Below are 21,328 nucleotides of genomic sequence, written 5' to 3'. Positions count from 1 at the left end.
AAATCACATACTTGTCAATAATAACAACACACTTTTGATGAAAGCAAGTTGGCTAAGACAATATTATTATTTCTGTTAAGTTTTGACAACTGTCAAAAAGGAATTTTACCTTTCAGGAATACCCCTTTTTTTGTTGGTCATCTTGTTGTGTGGCACATACTATGTACACGATCACAGGATTTTTCTACACAAAAAATTTTAAATACTACACTAAACAGGGCACTTGAACACGTGCACTAGCTACGTCACAACTGCCACGGGTTACCAGTGCTGTCACTGATACGCATTGCGTCGTTGCCAGGTCTACAACATGTGGACACTGACATACAAACTCAAATCAAAACTAAATCAGCTGTTTATTTCTTTGTGATCACAAAATATGAGAAATATGTAGTGTACGGTCGAGAAGACGATTTAGCTCGGTTTGCAATCCATATCTCCATAATTATTTGGCTTGATTTTGTTTACTTCCTCTAGAACGTTTTTTTCAAGTTCTAGTAATTGCTTGGGCTTTTTATACTGCAACAAAATGTACACTTCAATTTAACCAAGTTTTATAGACAGAATTGTACTCACCGTTATTATTAACGTGTTGAATTTGTGTGTAATTCGTACGGCTTCTTGTACTGGTTGTAAATATAGTCTATCTAGTTCAGGAATCCTGAGTACCTTATAGTACTTCTTGTTAGTTGTCCTTACCACTAAACTTTTTTTTTCTTCATCAACTACAACGGAATACGTTTCAATGGGGTATGGCAAATTTCTAATTCGCCATTCGAGATTTATCCGTGTATTTCTCCGTGTTACAACTGGCTGTAAAAATTGAAAAACGTTTTATTGCAATTTACTAAATAAAACCTCATACATACCTGAGTAGAACTTTCTTTAATAAACAGGAGTTGTTCTTTATTAAAATTTACTTCGGGGTCTCCCAACTCTATGTCCCACTCTCCTTCAGCATCCATTCCATTTTTGAGTTTCCACGCTCTTCGAGTGACTACATTTGTATCAGTGTTATATTCTTCCACCATCTCTCTACCATTTCCAAAATCATAGTGTACCTTTTTTAAATTGTTCTGTACCATGCATGACTTTTTGGCATTTTTAACTTGACTCAACCAGTCCGTCATTTTTCAAACGATTGATTAAACAAAATTTTATACTCATGTCGTTTCCATAGCAGCTCACGACTGTCAAATTTTTGGTTATGTTTACGCGATCAGATGTAAAAGGCGGCGTTGCCAACTGTTTGGGCGCCAAATTCGACTCGGCGGATTGGCAAAAACATAACATAAAGCAGTTGTTAATAGCGTTTAATGCTAAAATTAGTGATTGCCATAACAAATAGTTCCAAGTCAGTGTTAATTAAATGGAATGGGGCAACTAATACCAAATTGAAATATTATTTAACATTACTAGCATGGTAAGAGGGTTTTTACTGCTTTGGAAACGCAAATCACTTTATAAAAATGAATGTGCCACAAAATATTATTGCTGTAGCAGCAAATGTAGCCGCAAATTTGCTCCCCGAAAGCAAATCAGCAAGATACGAACGCGAATGCGCTGAGTTCAAAAAATGGCAAAAGAAAGAGAACGTGATTGGTGTCACGGAAGACATTTTATTAGGGTATATCAATCATTTGTCTAACAAATTCAGCCCGAATTCTTTATACTGTAACAAGATGTAGAATTTAATTTAAACAAGTTTTATAGACAGAGTTGTACTCACCGTTATTATTAACGTGTTGAATTTATGAGCAATTCGTACTGGTTGTAAATATAGTCTATCTAGTTCAGGAATCCTGAGTACCTTGTAGTACTTCTTGTTAGTTGTCCTTACCACTAAACTTTTTTTTTCTTCATCAACTATAACGGAATACGTTTCAATGGGGTATGGCAAATTTCTAATTCGCCATTATGGTCGAAGTGGTCAATGATTAAGAGTTTTTTGGAAGTTAGAGAAAACATTGACGTTCGCAGGTTTGTTTTTTCTTTCTATTTTTTTTTTTGTTCAGGTTTTTATTCGTTGTTTGCAGATTTCACAAAGTGGTTGCGTTTTTGAAAAAACTAAATAAACGCTATGTTTCCAAGAAAGCTAAAACTCTTCCGGAGCAAGTGGAAAAATTTATACCTGAAGCCCCTGACAAGAAGTGGTTGCTTGCCAAAATTGTCACCATTTTTAGTATATTTGGTTGTTGTCGGTGTGATGAGCTTCTATCCCTCACTTTAAATGACGTGGAAGATTTCGGCAAATGTATTGTTGTCACCTTAGGCGAAACCAAAAATTTTACAAGTAGGAGGTTTACAATAAAGGAAGATGGGTGTAGTTTTAAACCTTGCGATATTTATCGAAAATATGCGGCTCTACGGCCTCAGAAAAATAAGGACCTGCGGTTATTTTTGACATATCGAAACGGAAAATGTGTCGCCCTCAATGCAGGTTAACATACTCTTGGTACAGTACCTAAGAAAATTGCTGAATACCTAGGATTACAAGAGCCTGCACTGTATACAGGTCACTCATTTAGACGAACTGGAGCAATGATGGTTGTTGAAGCGGGTGGGGATATTTTAACTTTGAAGCGTGCAGGGGGATGGAAATCAACAATTGCGGATAGATCAAATTGTCAAAAACATTCCCGCTTGAAAAATCTACACCATCTTCTATAGAGGATACACATGGGAGTCCAAGTAACATTGCCTGAAAATTTCAACATTAGTGGAAATAACTTCACCATATTTAATTTAAACGATAATAATAAGACATAATTTTTTGTAATGTTAAAAATAATTAAATTGTTATATATAAACTTTGGCTCTCATTTCAAATTATAATATTATAAAATTTTTACATGCTATAGCCAGTTAAGTGACATTTTCATGTTGAATACAGTGACTTGGTAAATTGATGTTTACAAGTAAGGAACAAATAAAGAAACTAACATTAGACTTGAGAGTTAGAGGTTCGGGTTTGGTGCTATAAAAAAACTCACGCATATACAACAAACGTTGTTATACAAATAGCATTTTATTATTAATTAAACATTAAACAAAAATTGACAGAGTTACAAACTTAACTGGTATAAATAAATTAACGTAAAACTGTAACTATCAAAATTGATAAAATACAAAACATAATCAAAAGCATGGCATGGTATTTACAACTACTATAGTATAAAACTACTTCAGAAACTTTGGATAATAATTATCTGTCGTATCTGCTTAGAATATGTAAAAATAGAATTATAGCCATCACAGGCTCAGGAAATTCCAACATACCAAAGCAATATACCAGATATTGCCGATGGTTAACATATCAAATGTATTTTACTTGGCTTCACACACAAATAATTATACCCTAAAACACAGCCCTTGTTGAAAATAAATCTAATTTATAAACCCTTAAATGTATATTCTGTCACATTATAAAACCTATCGATTAATGTAAATACCTGATTACATTGAGCTTACTTTTGCATTATATTTACATCATATAAAGAAAGCTTATCACAAACTGAACACATTATCATCTAATCACAATTCTCAACAATTCTTTTATCCACTTGGTGTGCTTACATAGTTAAAAAAATATAGTCAATCCAAAACGCTTTCAAAAATATGTTTTTCTTTTCGATTATATTTTTTAGATAATCTAGTACTCTCTTGGAAGAGTATAGAAATCTGCAGGTCACCTGTTTTCACCGACAAACACCACATCTACCCTACATACTAACGTTCTAATACATCTTATAATTAACAAAATAACACAAAACTGCAAGGTTATTTTCGTTTCTCTGTAAATTTGGTTTCATTCAATTTACTTCAACAACTGCCAAGTAAAATACCTTCCCTCAAATAAAGCACATCGCGATATTTTTGTTTTACGATTTCATTAGATTCTACATGCAGTTAACAATATATCAAGTTGTATGTATAATAATTATCAACACTGACCATAAGAATAATATAGACCATTAATTTTTTATCCATGCAAACAATAAAACATTACAGGACATGCAAGTTGCCATCTGAGCTTCAAAAACACCAATTGTGAACCGAAGCTGGAAAACAGTAGTACATCTTTTTTTTTAAATTAACATCAACATAGTCTTTTGACGATCGACAATTTTGTCATTACGATATAAATCATCTCCATGTTTCACGTTTTAACACAAAATCTGTGATACCATCTTTGACGTATTAATTTGTAAGTATTCCAATAAAAATTTAACGACTACATATCCTAAACTAATAGGAACTATAACAAAACACTGCATTTTGCCTACAATTGAAACAACACACTCTAAAAGTGTACAGACGGGCGAACAAAAAAAGTAAAAAAGTATTGGATCAATTTCAAATTCATATAAATAACTTTCATAAAAATATATTATATATCATCTGTGTAAAACTAAAATGCTTAATAGAGATTCAAATTTTGATGATTACAACTCTGTTAATTATCTTCCTGTAACGGTTGACCCTTTTTTAACCTATCTAAAATTTTATTAACATAGTCTGTAGTGAAGCCTGCCACTTTCGTTCCTAAAACACAACACAAATAAATCTCAATTAACACAAACAGATATATGAACTTACTTGTTGCAATTTTGAATGTGTTTTCTATCCGACCAGAGAGATCTTCTTGTTTGTCAGGAGCTTGTTCTTGCAGCTTGGCCATCAATAATTCTTTACTCTGCATAATCCCGTTTAGCAAGTTCCCTTAAAAAAAAAAAATCCTCAATGATCCGTCTTAGTATTGACAGTGATACTTACGGTGCTCTGACTCCAATCCGCTTAATTTGATCTTGTTGGCTTCATGTTGCGCCTTTTTCTTTAAGCGACAAGCCCTGGAGGCTAACTTGTTCTTCTCCTTTCTTGATTTCGGTCTCACGTTAAAAGGCAGTTCGCTGACTGGCGTCATGTCGTTGATAATCCGCCCTAACTTGTCCAGTTCTTTGCCAATATTAAAAAGCTTACGCGCATTCGGCGTTAAATCATTTCCATCCCCTTTACGAGCTTTGCCGCTATGTTTTATACCTCTAACAGAACAATCAGGGCTAAAAACCGGATCAGTTATTTCGTTAAGGACGTGTGGATCTTCCATTTTACATTTCATTACCAGCCGCTGGCCCTTTGGCCCTTTTGCTTGGACATTATATTGCCAGAAAAATCTTTCTTTCTTGCTAGAATGTCTAGGCACGTGTTCATCATCATCAGAATCTAGAAAGAAGAAGTTATTTTTAATTTTGAGTATTCGAGAGTGTGGAAGAAAGCCAAAATGATTGTCTCGGTACTTATTTTAAAGAGGTCGCATCCGTGTTTGCGAAATTTATTTCTTTTGAAAAATTTCAGGGAATTAGGTTTCCAACCGAAATAGTCCTCATTACACCCACAAGAGGCTAAATATGGCGATTGAAGTCAAATTTAGACGGTTTACATAACGCAATCAACAATTTCAACTATGTATTGTTAAAATAAAAAACTCCACTATGCTTGAATGGATGATGCAATACGTATTAGCATTTCAAAGCGAACTTGTAAAGAAGTTTTGCACAAGCTGTTCCAACTAGCGCAAAAACAATACGTTTGAATGTGTGTATTTATGGTTATTCTGTATTGCAAATACAAGAAAAATTAAAACACCTTAGGTTGCACAACGTAGACAAAACATTTCATTAGCAAATGATAGTACATCCCGCACCGCCGAGACAGCAGTTAAGAATTAACATCAATATTTGCATAACTCCCTGAACTTTTATCTCTCTGACCTTAGAAATAAAATTCAACTGGCCTTTCTCATACTGTTCAATAAATTTCATGGCATAATTTTTGATGTTAACTGCAAGCACGCGCTGAAATTTAGAAGTTCCTTAACTCCTAACACAATGCTATGAATTATTCAACTTTAAACACGGTCTATTGAAAAATCGTACAAAGTGTTAGTATTCACGTTATCAAAACTTCCGCAAACGATAAATCTGTACCCATTGTGTAAAAAAATCCACATAAATTTGTGAAAGCAAAATTACCACACTCATCAAATTTTCTAAAATGAAAACAATTTCTGCGAAATATTGCGTGTTACAAAAATAGTTTTGCCAGATCACAAATATGTTAATCGTTTTAAATTCTAGAAAGCATGACAAAAAAGGGGAGATGTTTCCATAAGTAATTGAAGTGTCTTGGAATATTCATACACATACTTGTTATTACAAAAGTCGATGAATAATGCAGACTGTCCCTGCATTTATTTTTCAGTTGAAACATACACACACATTCATTAGTCAGATGAATCGATTATACACCAACTAATGCATAAGCGTGAACGAACTAAATTCATCTCTTTTAAAAACACACTTTGTTTTTCTTCCTGCAACTTAAAGTGAGTTTAAGGAGTGTGTAATTAAACTTTGCGAGATTTATAGCAACGTTTTTATAGCTTGTGAACATTAAAATGTTTTTTTAAACATCTAAAAGGAGAAAAATCTCATTTTTTCATGTATATTGCCTATCATTTATCAGCTATAAAAAAAACTTACAGCTAGACTAGGTGCAAGAAATACAGTTGAATTTTTAAATCGCCAAATTTCAGTTTTTAAGTTATTAAATTAATTGCCAATAAATAGCTCAACTGAAGAAATTACCACATAAAATGCACCTAACGTGTCAATATATTTTAGTTTTTATCGTATTTGTTGTTAGTGGTAATCACCTTTTGCCTTATCATTGTTTATTTTTATTATTATGACTTATTATCAAATAGCGACATAAACAAAAAATATCGATGACAAAAAGCTACCGACAATGCTAGTCGTAAAATGTAACATAAAGAATGGAATCTTCTCTACGAGTCAACAAATAATAAGTTGCACGCATTTTGACAATGCTAATGTCAATTTACATAATTGCAAACTTGATATACTTTCTGTTTAATTGGTTTCACTTTGTAAATTCGCATTAGCAAGTAGGTATAGCAATATAAAAAGTATTGTGTTTGTTGTGGTATTAAATATTTTTTATGTACAGTTTGGGACACGGAATTTCAAACGACCTGTCAATCATAATGACAATAAGGTATAAGACTACAATGTTTTTAAATGTCAGAAAGTTGGTTGTCGTTTGAAATTCCGTGTCCCTAACCGTACATATTAATAATAAAATTCAGATGGAATACATTTACTACTTTATCATGTACTGAAGTCCATTTAAAATGAATATTCAAGTAATTGTTTTCCACGTATCATTGTTTACAATTCAACTTTATTGAAAACAAAATACCGCTTCCAGTACAAAGGAAAAATCACCCACTTTATCTCACGCTTTCGAACAGCCCCACCATTTCAATTTTTTAAATGATACTACCCATCTCAAGACACCAAAGATATTACGTTACTTTTTTTGCTGCTACGACGAGCAAATAGTGACCCTATTAAAAAAAAACATGATATTATTTTCAGGAGACACACTTTAGAGTTATAATCACTAATGATAAATTTTGCTATCTTCATGATTTCCTCAAAGTACATGTAAAATTGCAGTGTAATTGGTACGGTAGTTTTGGATAACTATCTTATATGGGCAAATTTCCAACAGAGAGACGTCAACAGATGACAGGCAGATGAAAGTGGGCGAACTTACACAAACCAATTAATGTTGGCATGTATTTCTCCTATTAATGCTTCTAAGAATACCAACAGCTTGTTTTTTATTTGTGACTGTCCTTAAACTTTTGTCTTTTTTTAAAACATTTCATCGTATCATGTTCTTGCTATTTTTCTGTTTTTAAGGACATTCTTGACGGATTAGAATCATCCAATTTTTCTGATTTGAAAATCTTAGAATTAAAGAAATTTTAATGTTAATCGTCGTGATTACTTTCTTGCTTATTGTTTTAATTTTTACTTTCCCCGCGTAAGCGAAGGAAGTATTGTAATCAAGTCTACTTTTACGTTTTCTGCACCTTTCATGACCCCTACAGTACGAAGGAATAGGTCTCCCGTTTCCGTCCGTCCGTCCGTCCGTCTGTTTTTGTATTTATATTAAGAATATCATGTAGATGGTAAAACGCTGACCAAAATTTGTCTAAACATCCCTACCAATAATGTGATGACGTCACTTCAAAATTGTACATACATAGTATAGCCCCTAGAAATACATAGTATCGTCATCCATTGTTGTAAGAGTGGAGCAAATGCAGTTGGTAACGCAAAAAATTCCCCTAGTTTGGAACCAAATTGTGTCAGGAGAGAGTTGACAGCGCGTAAACCGTTGTTGTCACGTGGTCTTGGCGTGGTCTTTTTGTTTAAAGCCAATTAATTGTCAATTAATATAACTAATAATTATTAAATAAGATTTTATTGATTAAATTTTATATTTTATTCAAATTAAAAATCCATATTTTGTATATAAACTACAGACTTTAAATTCAACAACAACATAAAACCATTTTAAATTTCGCGATCTGTCAAATGGTGTCAATAATTTTTGCTTTTGTTAAGTTTCCGCCAGGTTTGCTCGACGGTGACGATACTATGTGTTTTTTAGGGGCTATAGTACATAGTAAATGGGTTTTAAATAGTATAAAATAACATAGTCCTATACATGTAGTTTATTATTCCATCTTGAGTTTTTACTCGAAACGTCCAGATTTTTGAAAAAAAAATCAAAAATATATTTTGCAATTTAATTTTGAATCTGCAAAACCGGATTCTTTGAAATCTTGCAAATGTTTTAAAGTTATGATAAGCATAATTCAAAATATATTTACTTATCCCCTCCAAAAAATTGATGACGTCAGCTCAAAATTTTATCGAATAAATGCTATCTAAAATGTTCAAAATATGATGAGTTTATACATACTTGCGATTTATCATTCAATTTATAGTTCTTATATAGGGTGACTCAAAACAATTAATGCATACGTGAATTTATTTTATTGATTTAATCATAAGCATGGTAAATTTTTGATCAAAATGTATTTGCTCATCCTTCCTAAAATATTGATGACGTCACCTCAAAATATTGCTGAATAATGTGCAAAATATGATGAGTCTATACTGGAAATTTATCAGTGCATTCATATTTTTTAGATCTGCTTATACAGGGTGACTAAAAAAAAACAGGATGAATCAATTTATTTTATTAAATAAATCACGAATTGCAAAAATGAATACTCTGAAATCTTGCAGATGTTTTAAAATTATTGTAAACATATAACCAAATATATCTGTTTATTCCCTCCAAGAAATCGATGACGTCATCTCAAAATTTTGCTGAATAGGTTCTACCCAAAATGTGCAAAATATGATGAGTTTTTACTTGTGATTTATCACTGCACTTTAGATTTGCCCCCTATTTTCGCAAAGGATGTCATTTGCCAAAATTAGTCTTTTATCTTAGCAAGGACTAGCCCCGCCAGCCCACCCTCGATTTTCTTCGAAGGTATGGGATTTGCCAAAATCAATTTTATCTTAGCAAGTACTAGCCCCGCCCACCCACCCCCTATTTTCTCAAAGGATTGTCATTTGACAAAATCAGTCTTATCTTAGCAAATAGTAGCATTTTGGCAAATGACATACTTTCTAAGAAAATAGAGGGCGGGTGAACGGGGCTAGTATTTACTGAGATAAGATATATTTTGACAAATGTCATCTCTTCTGAGAAAATAGGGGGTGGGTGGGCGGTGCTAGTACTTGCTAAGATAAAACATATTTTGGCAAATAACATACCCTCGTAGAAAATAAGGGGCGGGTGGGTGGGGCTAGTACTTGCCAAGATAAGACTGATTTTGTCTCTATTAAACTTGTTAAATTTAAAAGGTGTTAGATTGCAAACTTCCATAACAACGAGTTAAATTCCTAAATCTGATCGGGCGTTTATTTTTTATGTTTCAATCTACTTCAGGAGCGAGGGAAGTTCTGTTGAAACAACTTTGGACCAATTTTTTTAAAACATTTTAAAGGCTTTAGGGAACTTTTACATCATAGGAAAAATTGGTTTAGAGTTAGACAGAACTGCTCCATTCCTGAAGTAAAGAATTGCGTTATTATTATTATTTTTTTTATGACAATCTCTACAACACCGATGGCCAGATTTCTTACAAAAAGAGCCATTATTTTTTGGATGAAATTTGTGAGAGCCAGAATTTATATGGAAAAGACAAAGACTACTGGTTGTATTTTTGTTAAAAACGTATGTCTTTTTTTGGTTGATTATTTCGTGAGCGAGCCGCAGAACGGACTCAAAGAGCCGCATGTGGCTCAACAATACGCGTGCATTTTTGAATTACATGTAAAGCTTTAACGTCGATTGTTAATGTTTATATATTGAAAGAATACGACTATTAAGCACATACTAAGTTGTCTCCTCAAAACAGGAGGTGACCAAAATTATTAATTAAGCTGCAAGGTAACATCACGGTATTCTCAAATTTTCGAAAAAATGAGATAAATCGTGATTTGATTTAATTAATAAAAAATGTCGATGAAACCATTCATGGTGTAAAAAAAATATATACTATGAAGATGGGATTCATAAACCAAGTGAAACACATGGAAAATATTACGGATAAAAAATGTCTACTGGAGTATATTATTTTGTAAGATTTAGATAACCTTTGCCATGCGAAATGAAAAGAAGAAATAATTTTTGGAAAATCCAAAGCTGATGATGCAACCTTAAGGCGACACAGATTTTAAACTGTTTTTTCTGTTAATTTCTCTTTTCGAATTTCAGACTTTTTATCTTTGAAAATCATTGAGATATTAAACCATCGTATATTTTTTTTAAGCGTCAAAGCAAACGAGATACAAATCAAGGACTAAACCATTAAAAAAATAAAAAACACTGTATTTAAGGCACGTAAAAAACAGATTCCATTTTATGTAAAAAGAAACAGTTAAATGTCATTAAATAAAAATGAAATGGTGATCTAATGCTATTCGTATATTCCGTATAAATTTCTTTGTGTTTATTAACCATTTTCAATTTCAGATTTTTGACTTTTCAAATAACGGAAATTTTGCAATGGACACCCGGTATATGAAGGGACCTCTAACCAAACCCTAATCTCAAAAGGATAATTTTTATTATCAATCCAGACTTAAAAACGATCTTGTCCTCAGAAAACCTATCTTAGCACTCCTCGACCCTGTTTGAAGATCAATTTCACTCATTAATATAGGAGTATATATTTTTATATTTTATCCGCTCTAAATTAAAGATATTTGAGTACCCAATGCCAACAAAACCATAAAGCTGAAATGTAAAAGTTCCCTACGGGTGAAAATTCTGTTGTTAACTTATTCTGTGCTTAATGTCTAAAATACTCCGTGTTTACTATCAGATAAAAATAAAGTCTAATTTGAAAATGAAACGCAATTTAAAGTATGCATTGTTTGTTGTTCTATTTGGACGTATTTTTAGTCAACTTACAATGTTGCGCTAACTTGAGTTCCATTTAAACAAGTGTCGAAGATTTTATTTTTAAAAAGTTGTCATAAGATAGGTAGCTCTATTTAAAATTGCTTTTATGCGTACCTTAATTTGTCCAAATATTGTTCGCCACATCGTCCGTAATAAGCGAGACTGCTTACCAAAAATAGACCCCGCTTTTAACAAACACGTGTAATAACTATTTACTTTCAAATCAGAAAATTAATGATCGAATGATTCATAAAACCGTTTGCACTCCTACGTAAACCACCACAAAGTCGGCAAAATAAAAAACATTTACCATTATCTGACGAAACATCTTCATATTGATGATCTCCGTCGCTCTCGTCATCACTATCGAATTCATCATGCGAAAAATCTTGTGGATCAGGGCTCAAAATCCCGCCCGTCGAAATCGAAGACGTCGATCCAGCTTCCGCAAGCGACCCCGTAGACAGAAGATGCTTCCTAGGCTCTCTCCTCTGCCAGATATCCGTGAACCCTACATGATTGGGAGCCGAAGAAGACAGCCTCGAAGTGTGGGACCTCTGCATTCGGACATTAGGTGACGTCGAAGCTGGCGCGGTTTTCACTGGAATCGGTTGCCCGCTCACCCCGCGATCAGGAGAAATATAGTTCTCCCGTTTCATCAAGAGTTCATGGAGTGTACTATGCTTCTGCTGCACGGAATTGACACGTAACGGCGACGACTGAAGAAGCGGCGAATTCGAACTAGTCTGACTTGCTGGCGAGAAAGCCGAAACTGGCGTTTTCGAACCGAACATATCGTAGTTATTCGTTGGTACGCTCGATGGCAAGTCTAAATCTCTATAAAAAAACATGCTAGGTTGGGGACACGAAGACGCTGCTGTGACTATGGGGCTGTTGTTGTTGAGGTGGTTCGAGTTGTGGATGAAGGGAGCCGACAGTTTCTGGGTCATAGTCAAGTAAGAACTTTCTTCAGGTAGGAGTAAGTCGTCGAAGTTCAGATCACCTAGAAGTGTATCGTCATTGGCATTGAGTTCAGCAAGAGTAGGCCCTTGGATTAGATCGGCTTTGTCGACTTGGAATATGTCGTCGTCGTCCATGTGGATCAGTGCCTCTTGTTTTATGGAATCTTCTCCAATAATCACGCGATTGCCCCACATCGTGGTGTTGTCAAAACCGTCGGGGGTTTGCATATTCCCTAATGAACCGTCCTGATAAAGAGGCGACTGAGAGTTATCTAAATCTATACCGAAATCGCGATAATCTGACATCTCCATTATTCGACATGTTGGAATGGGAACACTAGCGGAAGTGTTCATTATTGAGGTTTCTTCACGGAGAGGCTCTTCCTTGATGGTGATTCCTGGGTCTACGAAGAAACTCCTAGTGAAATCACTCATGGCGTCCTAAAACAAAAAATACAGCTTCAGAACTTGGTTTAAAGTGGGTATTGAAAAAGTCTGGTATTCACTCAACAGTAAAGTTTACATATTGATCGGAAACCTCGGTAGACTATTGGTTAAAGCGTCAAAATAAACACAATCTAATCAAATTACTATATTTAATAACGGTTAGTAATTAAACAATTTAATCCATGTTCTATCAGATTGTTAAAAACAGTCGGGAAAAGTAATCTTGTAATCGCAGATATTTCAAAATGATTATCTTATCTTGCGTCAATTAATTGAATGAAACGTATTAATAGCAACTCATTGGAAAACTTTTAATTACTTCTACTTCCAGTATATGCTATATCATTATTATCTCCTAACTTGACAACAATCCTCTTAGAAACTATGTGACACGACAAGTCACCATACAAAAATGTGATTTGAGAAAGATGGGAAAATTAGGTTTACAGTTGTTTGCACTAGTAGTGCTTTCTTAACCCTATTTTTTCTGACAACGATAATCTCAGTGACTAAAACTAACTAAGCTGACATTTTACTTTCCACATGAATGTGAACAACTCGATATAATATACTTGAAATTGTTGATTACTTACAATTTCTCGGTAATTAAGTGCACGAAAAAGTGAGACAAAACAGGTTTTCCACGCCTCATTTTAAACTCATTATTGTTATTACAATTCCCTTGCAATTAAATGAATAGAATTATATTGTTTTAAAAAATAAATTCTTGTGTATGTAGGCTAGTACTCGATACACGTGTATTTGGAGTTATCAAATAAATAAACAAATATACTTTAACTGGTGTAACTTCGATTTTATCAACGAATGTTATTGTTTTTTTATGATTTGAATGAACTAATTTTAAATTCCTGAGTGTTATCTAAAATATTTGCTACTTTTTCAAACATCTAGTGCACGTATTCAAGGTTAAAATTGAAGCAGTTTCATGTAATGATATTGTTTGACAAATAGACTTTGAATAATTAAAATGTAAAACCGATTTATTTTCTTTTTATAATTAAACCGACCCACACTAGTTAGGCCAAATTATCAATTATATTGTATTGACCACAAACTTAAATGTTATGAAAACGAAAATTTCCTTGTTCTGGTCTTTTCCCACAAAACTGAGAAAGAAAGACCGTAAGTTATGTAACTTCCTTATTTGTGTCAGACGATTTTTCAATAGGTGCTTCACATTAACTCCAGAGGTTACTAAAAAATCGATTATTACACAATCGTTTCCTTGGTAAATAATTCACATACTTATTCGGTTTTTCTAATGAAAGTACACGTTTTTGCTTAAGACAGTAACGGTTTCTTAGTGTCTGTCGACCGTGGTAAACGGAAAACTCCTGTTGTATTTTAATTCAAAAAATATCGCCGGCACCCCAACCCATTTTTTTGCCCCCTCACCTACCTCGGAGCTAAAATCTAAATTATTCAGTAACGGTATCACCTTCTGTTGTGTATAAGTGGTGTGAGAACTTCTAAACTCTGACAATCATGGAATGAATACCACAATATTGGTGACTTGACATACTTTGATAAAAGCATCAAATTAGCTTAGGTCAGTTAAAGTTGTGAAAGCAAATAAGATAGAGAACAAACCGACTATTTAACTTTTTGTTCCACCAAGAAGTGCTCAAATCTTCCGTCACCAACTCTTTGAAAAGATCAATCGATCTTTTTTAGTATGTAATTCGATTAGTTTACTATACTTTTTAAGTGCTCTCAGCAATGTAGTGGTCACTTGAGACGTCTTTTATTCAGACTAACGGTCAACAAGGAAATTGAAGTTAAATCATTTAACAAAAAAATTATTGCCTCGGAAAAATCAGGATGTACGGAGTTGAAGCGACATTCTTGACAAAAACAGGATTTTTAAAATTATGCCTCGAATAACTGATTTTTAGTAATGTGGCACTAAGTAATTTAGTATTAAATAAATACATTAATTTTGATAAATAAAACGTTAATTGTAAACATTGTCTTGTTAGAATTGAAATTAGATATGGCGTTTCCACGAAAACAACACAAGATCGTATTTCAAAGTACATTGTTCAATAAACATTTATTATAATTTTTTGTGGCGACGCGACGTCATCAGTTTTATAGGAAACGAATAAACACATTTTAATTAATGTCCCGTAAACATTAAATCAATGTTAGTGTCCTGAAAATTTCGTAGAGAAATCGTAAAAATAATTTTGCAAACTTAATCCCTATCTACATGTTAAAATGAATACATTTTTTTTATTTATTGAATAAATCAAATAGGTCCACTCTTTTGGCATGCATTTACCGTTTTTTTTTTTTTTTTGATTTGTGATTTAGTTTTCCCTGCCCATTATATCACCAAATTACCTAGGTCGTGATGGGTTGCCTATAATCTCGCGGCTTAACAACGTAAATTGTGCTTTGTTTTCATTTTCGTAAATTCGGTTCCTTTATAGTTTTTCCAATTTTTCGACAAAAATCATCATTTTTAAGTCTATATTTTTATTTGAAAGTGAATGAAAATGATCCAGGTGTATTTTGCCACAGAAGCAGAATTTTCGTCTCGAAAAAGAGTCCGACTATCAGTTGTATGGTAAAATTATTTCGTGAAATTGGTAACATTAAGAGGAAACTAGGAAGTCGCATTTTAACAAAATGACCTCCCGAGACTCCTTGAAAATGTCCAACAGGTTATGGATGATAACCTCCATACATCTTTAAGACGGCTTTCGCAGAAAATTGACTTGTTATACCGGGTGTCTGGAAAATAACTCTTCAGTACTAATCCCGCCCACCCGCCCTCTCTTCTCTTAGAGGGTATCTCATTTGCCAAAATCAATCTTATCTGGGCAGCTAGTTACCCCGCCCACCCACCCTGTACCGCTGACTAACTTTTACAAAAAATTATCAAAATTTGGAAACATATATGCATAACGCAGGAATTTTGAGCATCTTCTCTAGTGTTTAGTTGGTTATGCTTTAATGGATTTTTCTTTTGTTGGTTTTGTTTGTGTTTATAATTTATCTCTTCTCGGTCTTATTAAATGATCTTTTTTTAGTTTATTTATAAATGAAAAATAACAGCTTGTTTTATTAATAATAATAATAATGCACAATGATTAATGACTACTGGTTGTTATGGTTATTGTACAAAAAAAAATAAAAGGTGGATTTCAGTCACCATCGTTACTAAGAAATTAGAAAGAAGTCGGAGGTATTGTCTTTGCCATTTCTATTGAAACACCACCTGTTGATTTTGCTTAAAATTTGGCAATTGGTAACAGCTTTTGGTTGATTGACAACGGCTTTTAGTTAGAAAATTGTCCGAATATGAACGTTGCCAAATTTACGATTAACAAGTGGTGTTTCAATAGAAATGGTAAAGACAATATTTACGCATTAGGTGCGTGCAGTGTTGCCAATTTTACTTTTATAAAATTACGTTTTTTTCGTAATCTACATCATAAAGATCTTTTTTATTATTTTTGGAACTCCCGAAACCCCTCTAAGAAAAGAGAGGGTGGGTGGGGCTAGTACATGCCAAGATAAGACTGAACTTAGCAAATAAATTATCCCCTAAGAAATTTAATTAAATTATGATAAGAAAAGACACTAGAGGCTCCAAAACATTTCCAAATTCTTTCCAAACAGGAAACCTCAAGATTATTTTAAATTACAAAAGGTCCCAAAATTAACTCAAAAACAGGTCATGTCAGAAGTTTCCAAAAATAACAGACCAAAATCCCCTAAAATTGTTATAAATAATTTACAAAAAAGATCTCCATGGGTTCCCAAAATAATTTACCATGGGTACCCGTCTCCCGCATTAAAAAAAACACTGCGGCACTCATGACATTTTAAATTCATAAAAAATAAAAAACTAAAAGCTCAAAAGATTTTTTAAAGTTCATCCAGCAACAAAACACCAGATTCCTTTAAATTTATCCGAAAATAAAACACCAGAGGACCTAAAATTATAGTTTTGGTAATTTCTTCCAAATTGCAGTTGTCGCGTGCCGGTAATCCCCACATGTTAGAAAGCAGAATAATCCAGGTCCGAAAATGAACATTATTTTATGAGTACCACTACCTGCTAAATGTCTTCCGACAAATTCGGGTGAACTGATGCGAGCCATAAATATTTCTTACCATTGTACTACTCTCTACCTCGTTATTGTCAATAAAATTTTATAGGGTAGAATGAAATTTCCAAAGCTATAACTGCGAACATTTTAAACGTAGGGTTTTAAAACTTCGACAATTTTTGATACGTCAAACATTTTTAACTGTCTACTCGATTTTTGCTGATTTGTACCTTCGGTTGATATCAGGCAAACATTGTTGTCAAATGGAATGTTATCAAATTATTACAAAAACAACACAACCATATCTTTGTATAGTTTTTGCAAACAACCACCGGACAGGGAAGATCATAAAAATTAAGCAACCATGAAAACGGCAATTTGGCGATAGGTAACAAGACTCTACCATAAATAAAATCTTCTTTGCTATTACCTTGCATTCGGGGCTTCGCGAGGTCCGTATTCACTACGTTTTATTGAACTAATGATAAAAACATTTAAACTGGTTTTATAATTCAAGCGTTAATAACGATTATAATAACATTATAATCTACGAGTATAAAAGAATAAAACATTTATTTTACGATCACGTATTTAGCTAACTACAAATGTAGAAAACGTAATGAATCCTGTCCTGAGTATCGTTTCTAGGATTTTCTAGGTAAACCGCCCGGCGACCGGCTAAAAGAGTTGTAATCTGATTAGGATCCGTCTTTGTTGCTTAATTTTTATGATCTCCACTATCCGGTAGTAGTTTGTAAAAACTATACATTCTAACTGTAATGGTAATTAAACATGGTCATAAGCGAGAGAAGTATTAACTAAAAGTTTTATTACTACTTGTTGTGATAATGCATGTGTTGTTTAGTTGTTAAATGTAGGTACCAAAGAAACCAATTCTAAAAAAAATCATAACTCCACCGAAACGTGAGAAATTCCCCAGTTGATTATTAAGAGCGTAGCGGAGAGTTAATCCGCCATTTTCTAGACACCCGGTATATCAGGATATGTAGACTTGTAAATATGAGCATGTGGAGTGCAGAAAATCGAGGGGTCAGTTATAGCTGCGAGAAAATGCGGCAGGGATTTATTGACCAGCTTACTTCTGAAGAATTACAGAGTAGATATTTTCAGCATGACAGCGCAACAGCTCAAACAAGTTTGAACTTTCTGACGACCGTTTAATTAGCTCCTACACATCATATCTGTCCACCTCAAGCACTTAATTTGACACCTTTAAATTACTTCTTGTTCCCAACTTTGAAAAACAACTATTTTTAAAAAATCAGTGGAGAATCATACAAGTGTGTGAACTTGTTTCGCCGGAAGTCCTTACTTGAATATTTGAGAATATGAAACGCCGAGTCAATTTATGTATCAAAGCTGGTGGCCAACACTTCCAGCAATTGTTGTAAATTCAATTAAACACGTTACTTATCATAAGTAATTCATTTTAAATTCAACGACGGTTTAATTCTTGTTATCCAATTTCATGACATATTTTTAGGCTGAAGGAATAATAAAGAAATTTTCCATAGTCTGTAGTCAATAAATTAATGTTATTTTTACCAAAATTTTAAAAGAGCTATTATACAGGTTCCAAACATTGTAAAATTTCGTTGTGCCAATTTTAATTTTTCGACAACGCATTTAAATTTAACATAAAACTTAATGCCAAAGTGGATTCCCAACAATAGCATGTACTTAACTTGTCAAAATTACACAAAACTTAAATGTCAAAGGGACAAAGAGACACTAAAATGTTACTAAACCGAAGTATTTGACGTGACATTTCTTTGTTACCAAATTTTCTCATTGGCAGCAACAAATTATGTACCCGTTGAAAAATTCAAACTTTTCCAGCTAAAAACGAGTTATTTTTCTTTTTTTGATAAATGAAACACCAATGGGTACTTCAAAGAGAAAAACTGGCATCCCATAGACATCTCAGTTAATTACGTTAAGTACAACATGTGAGACTTCACACCACAACGTTAAGTTAAACAACGAACTAATGTGAAAATTTAATGTTTTCGACACAACTTAGTTCGTAGTTCAATAAAAAGAAAATCGCTTCGAGGTATGTTCGTTATTCCACTTTTTGCTATTAAAATGCTAAACTCATCTGCTAATTTTTACTGGCATTACGCAAGATATAATTATTTTCAAAAAAGAAGGCAACATTTCCTAACAAAGAAAACCGGTGAGCTCTTTCCAATTATAGACTTACATCTGAGTTTGGACCAAGTTTACTCTGTACCCGTGAGTGAGAAAATGTTAGCTTTCTATAGTTTCTAATGTGGCATTTTTTTTATTTAATCGCGAACCCTTTCACTTTCCGTTTTGGCAACAATTAGTCAAGTAAAACACATAAACGGAACAAAAGTATAAAACAATAATCGCAATTTTAGTACAAAATTTGTATGTTTATTAATCAACGCATACACAACTACACTGAGAAAACAAGCCCAAATACACGTGTCAGACTTGGCCTCTACAAGTCGGCGAGATACCACATTCTGTGTATGCTTTCCACGGTCAACCACACTTTTTTTACTGTACTCTGTAATAACATCACAATGAATTACAACCTCATTCCAAGTATCCAAGTATTTTTTACATTTTATGGTTTAGATATTTTTACAAACGAATGTGACCTTTGTACATGCTTGGCCGCTTACCAAGTTTCATGAATGTAATAAGACCAGTAAGTCATACACGCTAAGCAGAATTGTAAAAAATGTCGAGCTGTGGATTTGTTTATAGTGAAAAAACCATAAACACCCATTTGGGTTTCGCTTTTGAGCGCGGTACCCACGAATCGGTGATTCAGACGTGAATGAAAGAAAAAAAATCTCATACTTACATAAGTTTGCACGCGAATTTAAATGATTCAAGGTCATGTAATACACTTGAGAGTGGCCCTGTTTTAATGTTAAACAAAATGGAATAGTGACATTTTGATAATAATTTATTGCTATGGTTTGTTTTATTACTAGAAAGTTATCAGCGAGTTAAAAAAAAAAGCAGAAATTTGACGAAATAAAATAATCGTCCTACATAAATACACGATTACACAACATTAGGAAACATAGAAAAGAAAATTAAAAATATATCCCGGAAACATCTAGAATGCCATCGTGTGATCTCGTGATCATGACATTCATTCGCTAGAATCATTTAAAACGAGGAATAGTTGATCAAAAATAGAGTTGTGCCACCTAGATGGTTGTTATTGTTATTGCACGAAGCGAGGTAAATACCCAGGTCGACACGTGCTGTGCCACTCTCCAGGAAAAAAAGAGATAAACAATACGTCAATACAACAACAAAATAAGTGATTCAAGCCAATCGTCTTTTCGTATTTTATGAATCGATATTCTCGCTTCTGGTCAACGTAAACAACATCTAGTAAACAATATATGCAGAAGTGGAGGCACAAAATGACAGTTGTAGTACTCAATCGTAAAATATCGCGATAACAATACGACCTTTTCAACTCGAGAGAATTCAAACGTTTATCATACCAAGGATAAAGTTCAAATCCCGCGTTGACTCAGTGAAAATCCACCATAACAGTCAGACCATCAGCATGACTCAATGTTATGGAACCCTTCGATAGCCCCTCGCTAATTTCACTGGCGATGTCACTCGCTAGCGTCTCGTTAAAAGCACGCCAAAACCGACGAGAAAGCACTTGATAACAAAACAAACTAAACAACTTTATGCTAAATCACAAAATATGTGAAACAATAAACCAGGTTTATTAAAGGTCACATGAATACATTCAATCAATTTTCTGCGCCAATAAGAAACGAGTACGGTGTGCTTGCACCAATGAGGGTGTTCACTTTGTGCAAAACTTAAGCGTACAGTTTTTTCAAGAATTCTGCAACGTCAACACAACACAAATTTTCACGATTATTTTTAGACTGGAGGATATCGACGTTATCACAATTACTAAATGGCCACTTTTTACTCACAACACGTTCACTGCAATCACCAGTTTTATCCAAATTGTTCGACTCTTGTAATCACTGGTTTAATGGAACACAGCTCACTTTGATCGTCCACATTGTCAGCCATTTCCTTTATTTGCAAACACTTAATTTCGCTGACGTCAGCGTCAGAACTTGGCTATGCTTTGGATATGATATCGGCCTTGGTACTCACAAAGTCACAAACACACGTGATCTTTCAAGGAATACAAATAAAATAAAAATAAAACCAAACATCAACAACGGTAGTGGCGCCATCTGGACGTGGCGTTCCACACTTCAACTTTATACGAACAGCCCACTGTATATCGGATCATTAGAATATGATTTCTTTTAATTTGTTATTTAATTTAAGAAACAAAAACTACACAGTGAATTTTCGACACAAATTAATATTATAAAGATATACGAC

The 21,328-nt window shown here is 33.6% G+C and overlaps 4 protein-coding genes across 8 annotated transcripts in view; 1 reads left to right on the top strand and 3 right to left on the bottom strand.

Moving 5' to 3' along the window:
* LOC135127007 (RNA/RNP complex-1-interacting phosphatase-like) overlaps positions 1-276 on the bottom strand; it is a 92,486-nt gene extending 92,210 nt beyond the window's left edge. The window contains exon 1 of one of the 3 annotated variants that reach the window (XM_064053297.1): positions 110-276. In XM_064053297.1, the coding sequence (XP_063909367.1) occupies positions 110-141 (32 nt within the window). In that variant the 5' untranslated portion in view covers positions 142-276. The remainder of the gene's footprint in view (positions 1-109) is intronic. The other 2 variants (XM_064053295.1, XM_064053294.1) reach the window with 2 other exon arrangements.
* A 63-nt stretch (positions 277-339) lies between these two features.
* On the bottom strand, positions 340-1,368 carry LOC135127008 (protein DPCD). The gene is made up of 3 exons (XM_064053298.1): positions 870-1,368; positions 577-813; positions 340-519 (listed from the first exon to the last, which is right to left on the bottom strand). The coding sequence occupies exons 1-3, from the start codon at positions 1,128-1,130 to the stop codon at positions 415-417; spliced, it is 603 nt and encodes a 200-aa protein (XP_063909368.1). The 5' UTR covers positions 1,131-1,368; the 3' UTR covers positions 340-414.
* Positions 1,369-1,437: 69 nt separating this feature from the next.
* LOC135127011 (uncharacterized) lies at positions 1,438-2,756 on the top strand. Its single transcript, XM_064053300.1, has 2 exons — positions 1,438-1,980; positions 2,037-2,756. Exons 1-2 carry the CDS (start codon positions 1,934-1,936, stop codon positions 2,443-2,445), a joined length of 456 nt encoding a protein of 151 aa, XP_063909370.1. The 5' UTR covers positions 1,438-1,933; the 3' UTR covers positions 2,446-2,756.
* A 253-nt stretch (positions 2,757-3,009) lies between these two features.
* Positions 3,010-21,112, bottom strand: LOC135127002 (protein CREBRF homolog). 3 transcript variants are annotated; one of them, XM_064053288.1, is made up of 6 exons: positions 20,446-21,112; positions 12,674-12,830; positions 11,738-12,622; positions 4,777-5,223; positions 4,600-4,722; positions 3,010-4,545 (listed from the first exon to the last, which is right to left on the bottom strand). In XM_064053288.1, the coding sequence occupies exons 2-6, from the start codon at positions 12,822-12,824 to the stop codon at positions 4,457-4,459; spliced, it is 1,695 nt and encodes a 564-aa protein (XP_063909358.1). In that variant the 5' UTR covers positions 12,825-12,830; positions 20,446-21,112; the 3' UTR covers positions 3,010-4,456. The 3 variants fall into 3 exon arrangements, with proteins under 3 accessions (XP_063909358.1, XP_063909356.1, XP_063909357.1); XM_064053286.1 differs by having other exon boundaries at positions 11,738-12,830; XM_064053287.1 differs by having other exon boundaries at positions 11,738-12,830; positions 20,902-21,112.
* Between the last annotated feature and the right edge of the window lie 216 nt (positions 21,113-21,328).

The sequence above is a fragment of the Zophobas morio genome, unplaced genomic scaffold, assembly GCF_036711695.1.
Source record: "Zophobas morio isolate AGI-343-1 ecotype UQ-CSIRO unplaced genomic scaffold, CSIRO_AGI_Zmor_V1 ptg000011l, whole genome shotgun sequence".
NCBI classification, from domain to species: Eukaryota; Metazoa; Arthropoda; class Insecta; order Coleoptera; family Tenebrionidae; genus Zophobas; species Zophobas morio.
Note: the sequence above shows the minus strand (reverse complement) of the source record. Positions and strands in the feature narration are given on the sequence as shown.

Excerpts from the sequence above, each read along its gene's own strand:
- LOC135127002 (XM_064053286.1), bottom strand. The coding sequence starts at position 12,824 with ATGAGTGATTTCACTAGGAGTTTCTTCGTAGACCCAGGAATCACCATC. Across the intron at positions 4,723-4,776 it reads CGGATTGGAGTCAGAGCACC|GGAACTTGCTAAACGGGATT; the intron begins GTAAGTATCACT and ends TTTTTTTTTAAG. Across the intron at positions 4,546-4,599 it reads CACATTCAAAATTGCAACAA|GAACGAAAGTGGCAGGCTTC; the intron begins GTAAGTTCATAT and ends GTTGTGTTTTAG.
- LOC135127008 (XM_064053298.1), bottom strand. The coding sequence starts at position 1,130 with ATGACGGACTGGTTGAGTCAAGTTAAAAATGCCAAAAAGTCATGCATG. Across the intron at positions 814-869 it reads TTAAAGAAAGTTCTACTCAG|CCAGTTGTAACACGGAGAAA; the intron begins GTATGTATGAGG and ends CAATTTTTACAG. Across the intron at positions 520-576 it reads TCAACACGTTAATAATAACG|TATAAAAAGCCCAAGCAATT; the intron begins GTGAGTACAATT and ends ATTTTGTTGCAG.
- LOC135127011 (XM_064053300.1), top strand. The coding sequence starts at position 1,934 with ATGATTAAGAGTTTTTTGGAAGTTAGAGAAAACATTGACGTTCGCAG. Across the intron at positions 1,981-2,036 it reads GAAAACATTGACGTTCGCAG|ATTTCACAAAGTGGTTGCGT; the intron begins GTTTGTTTTTTC and ends CGTTGTTTGCAG.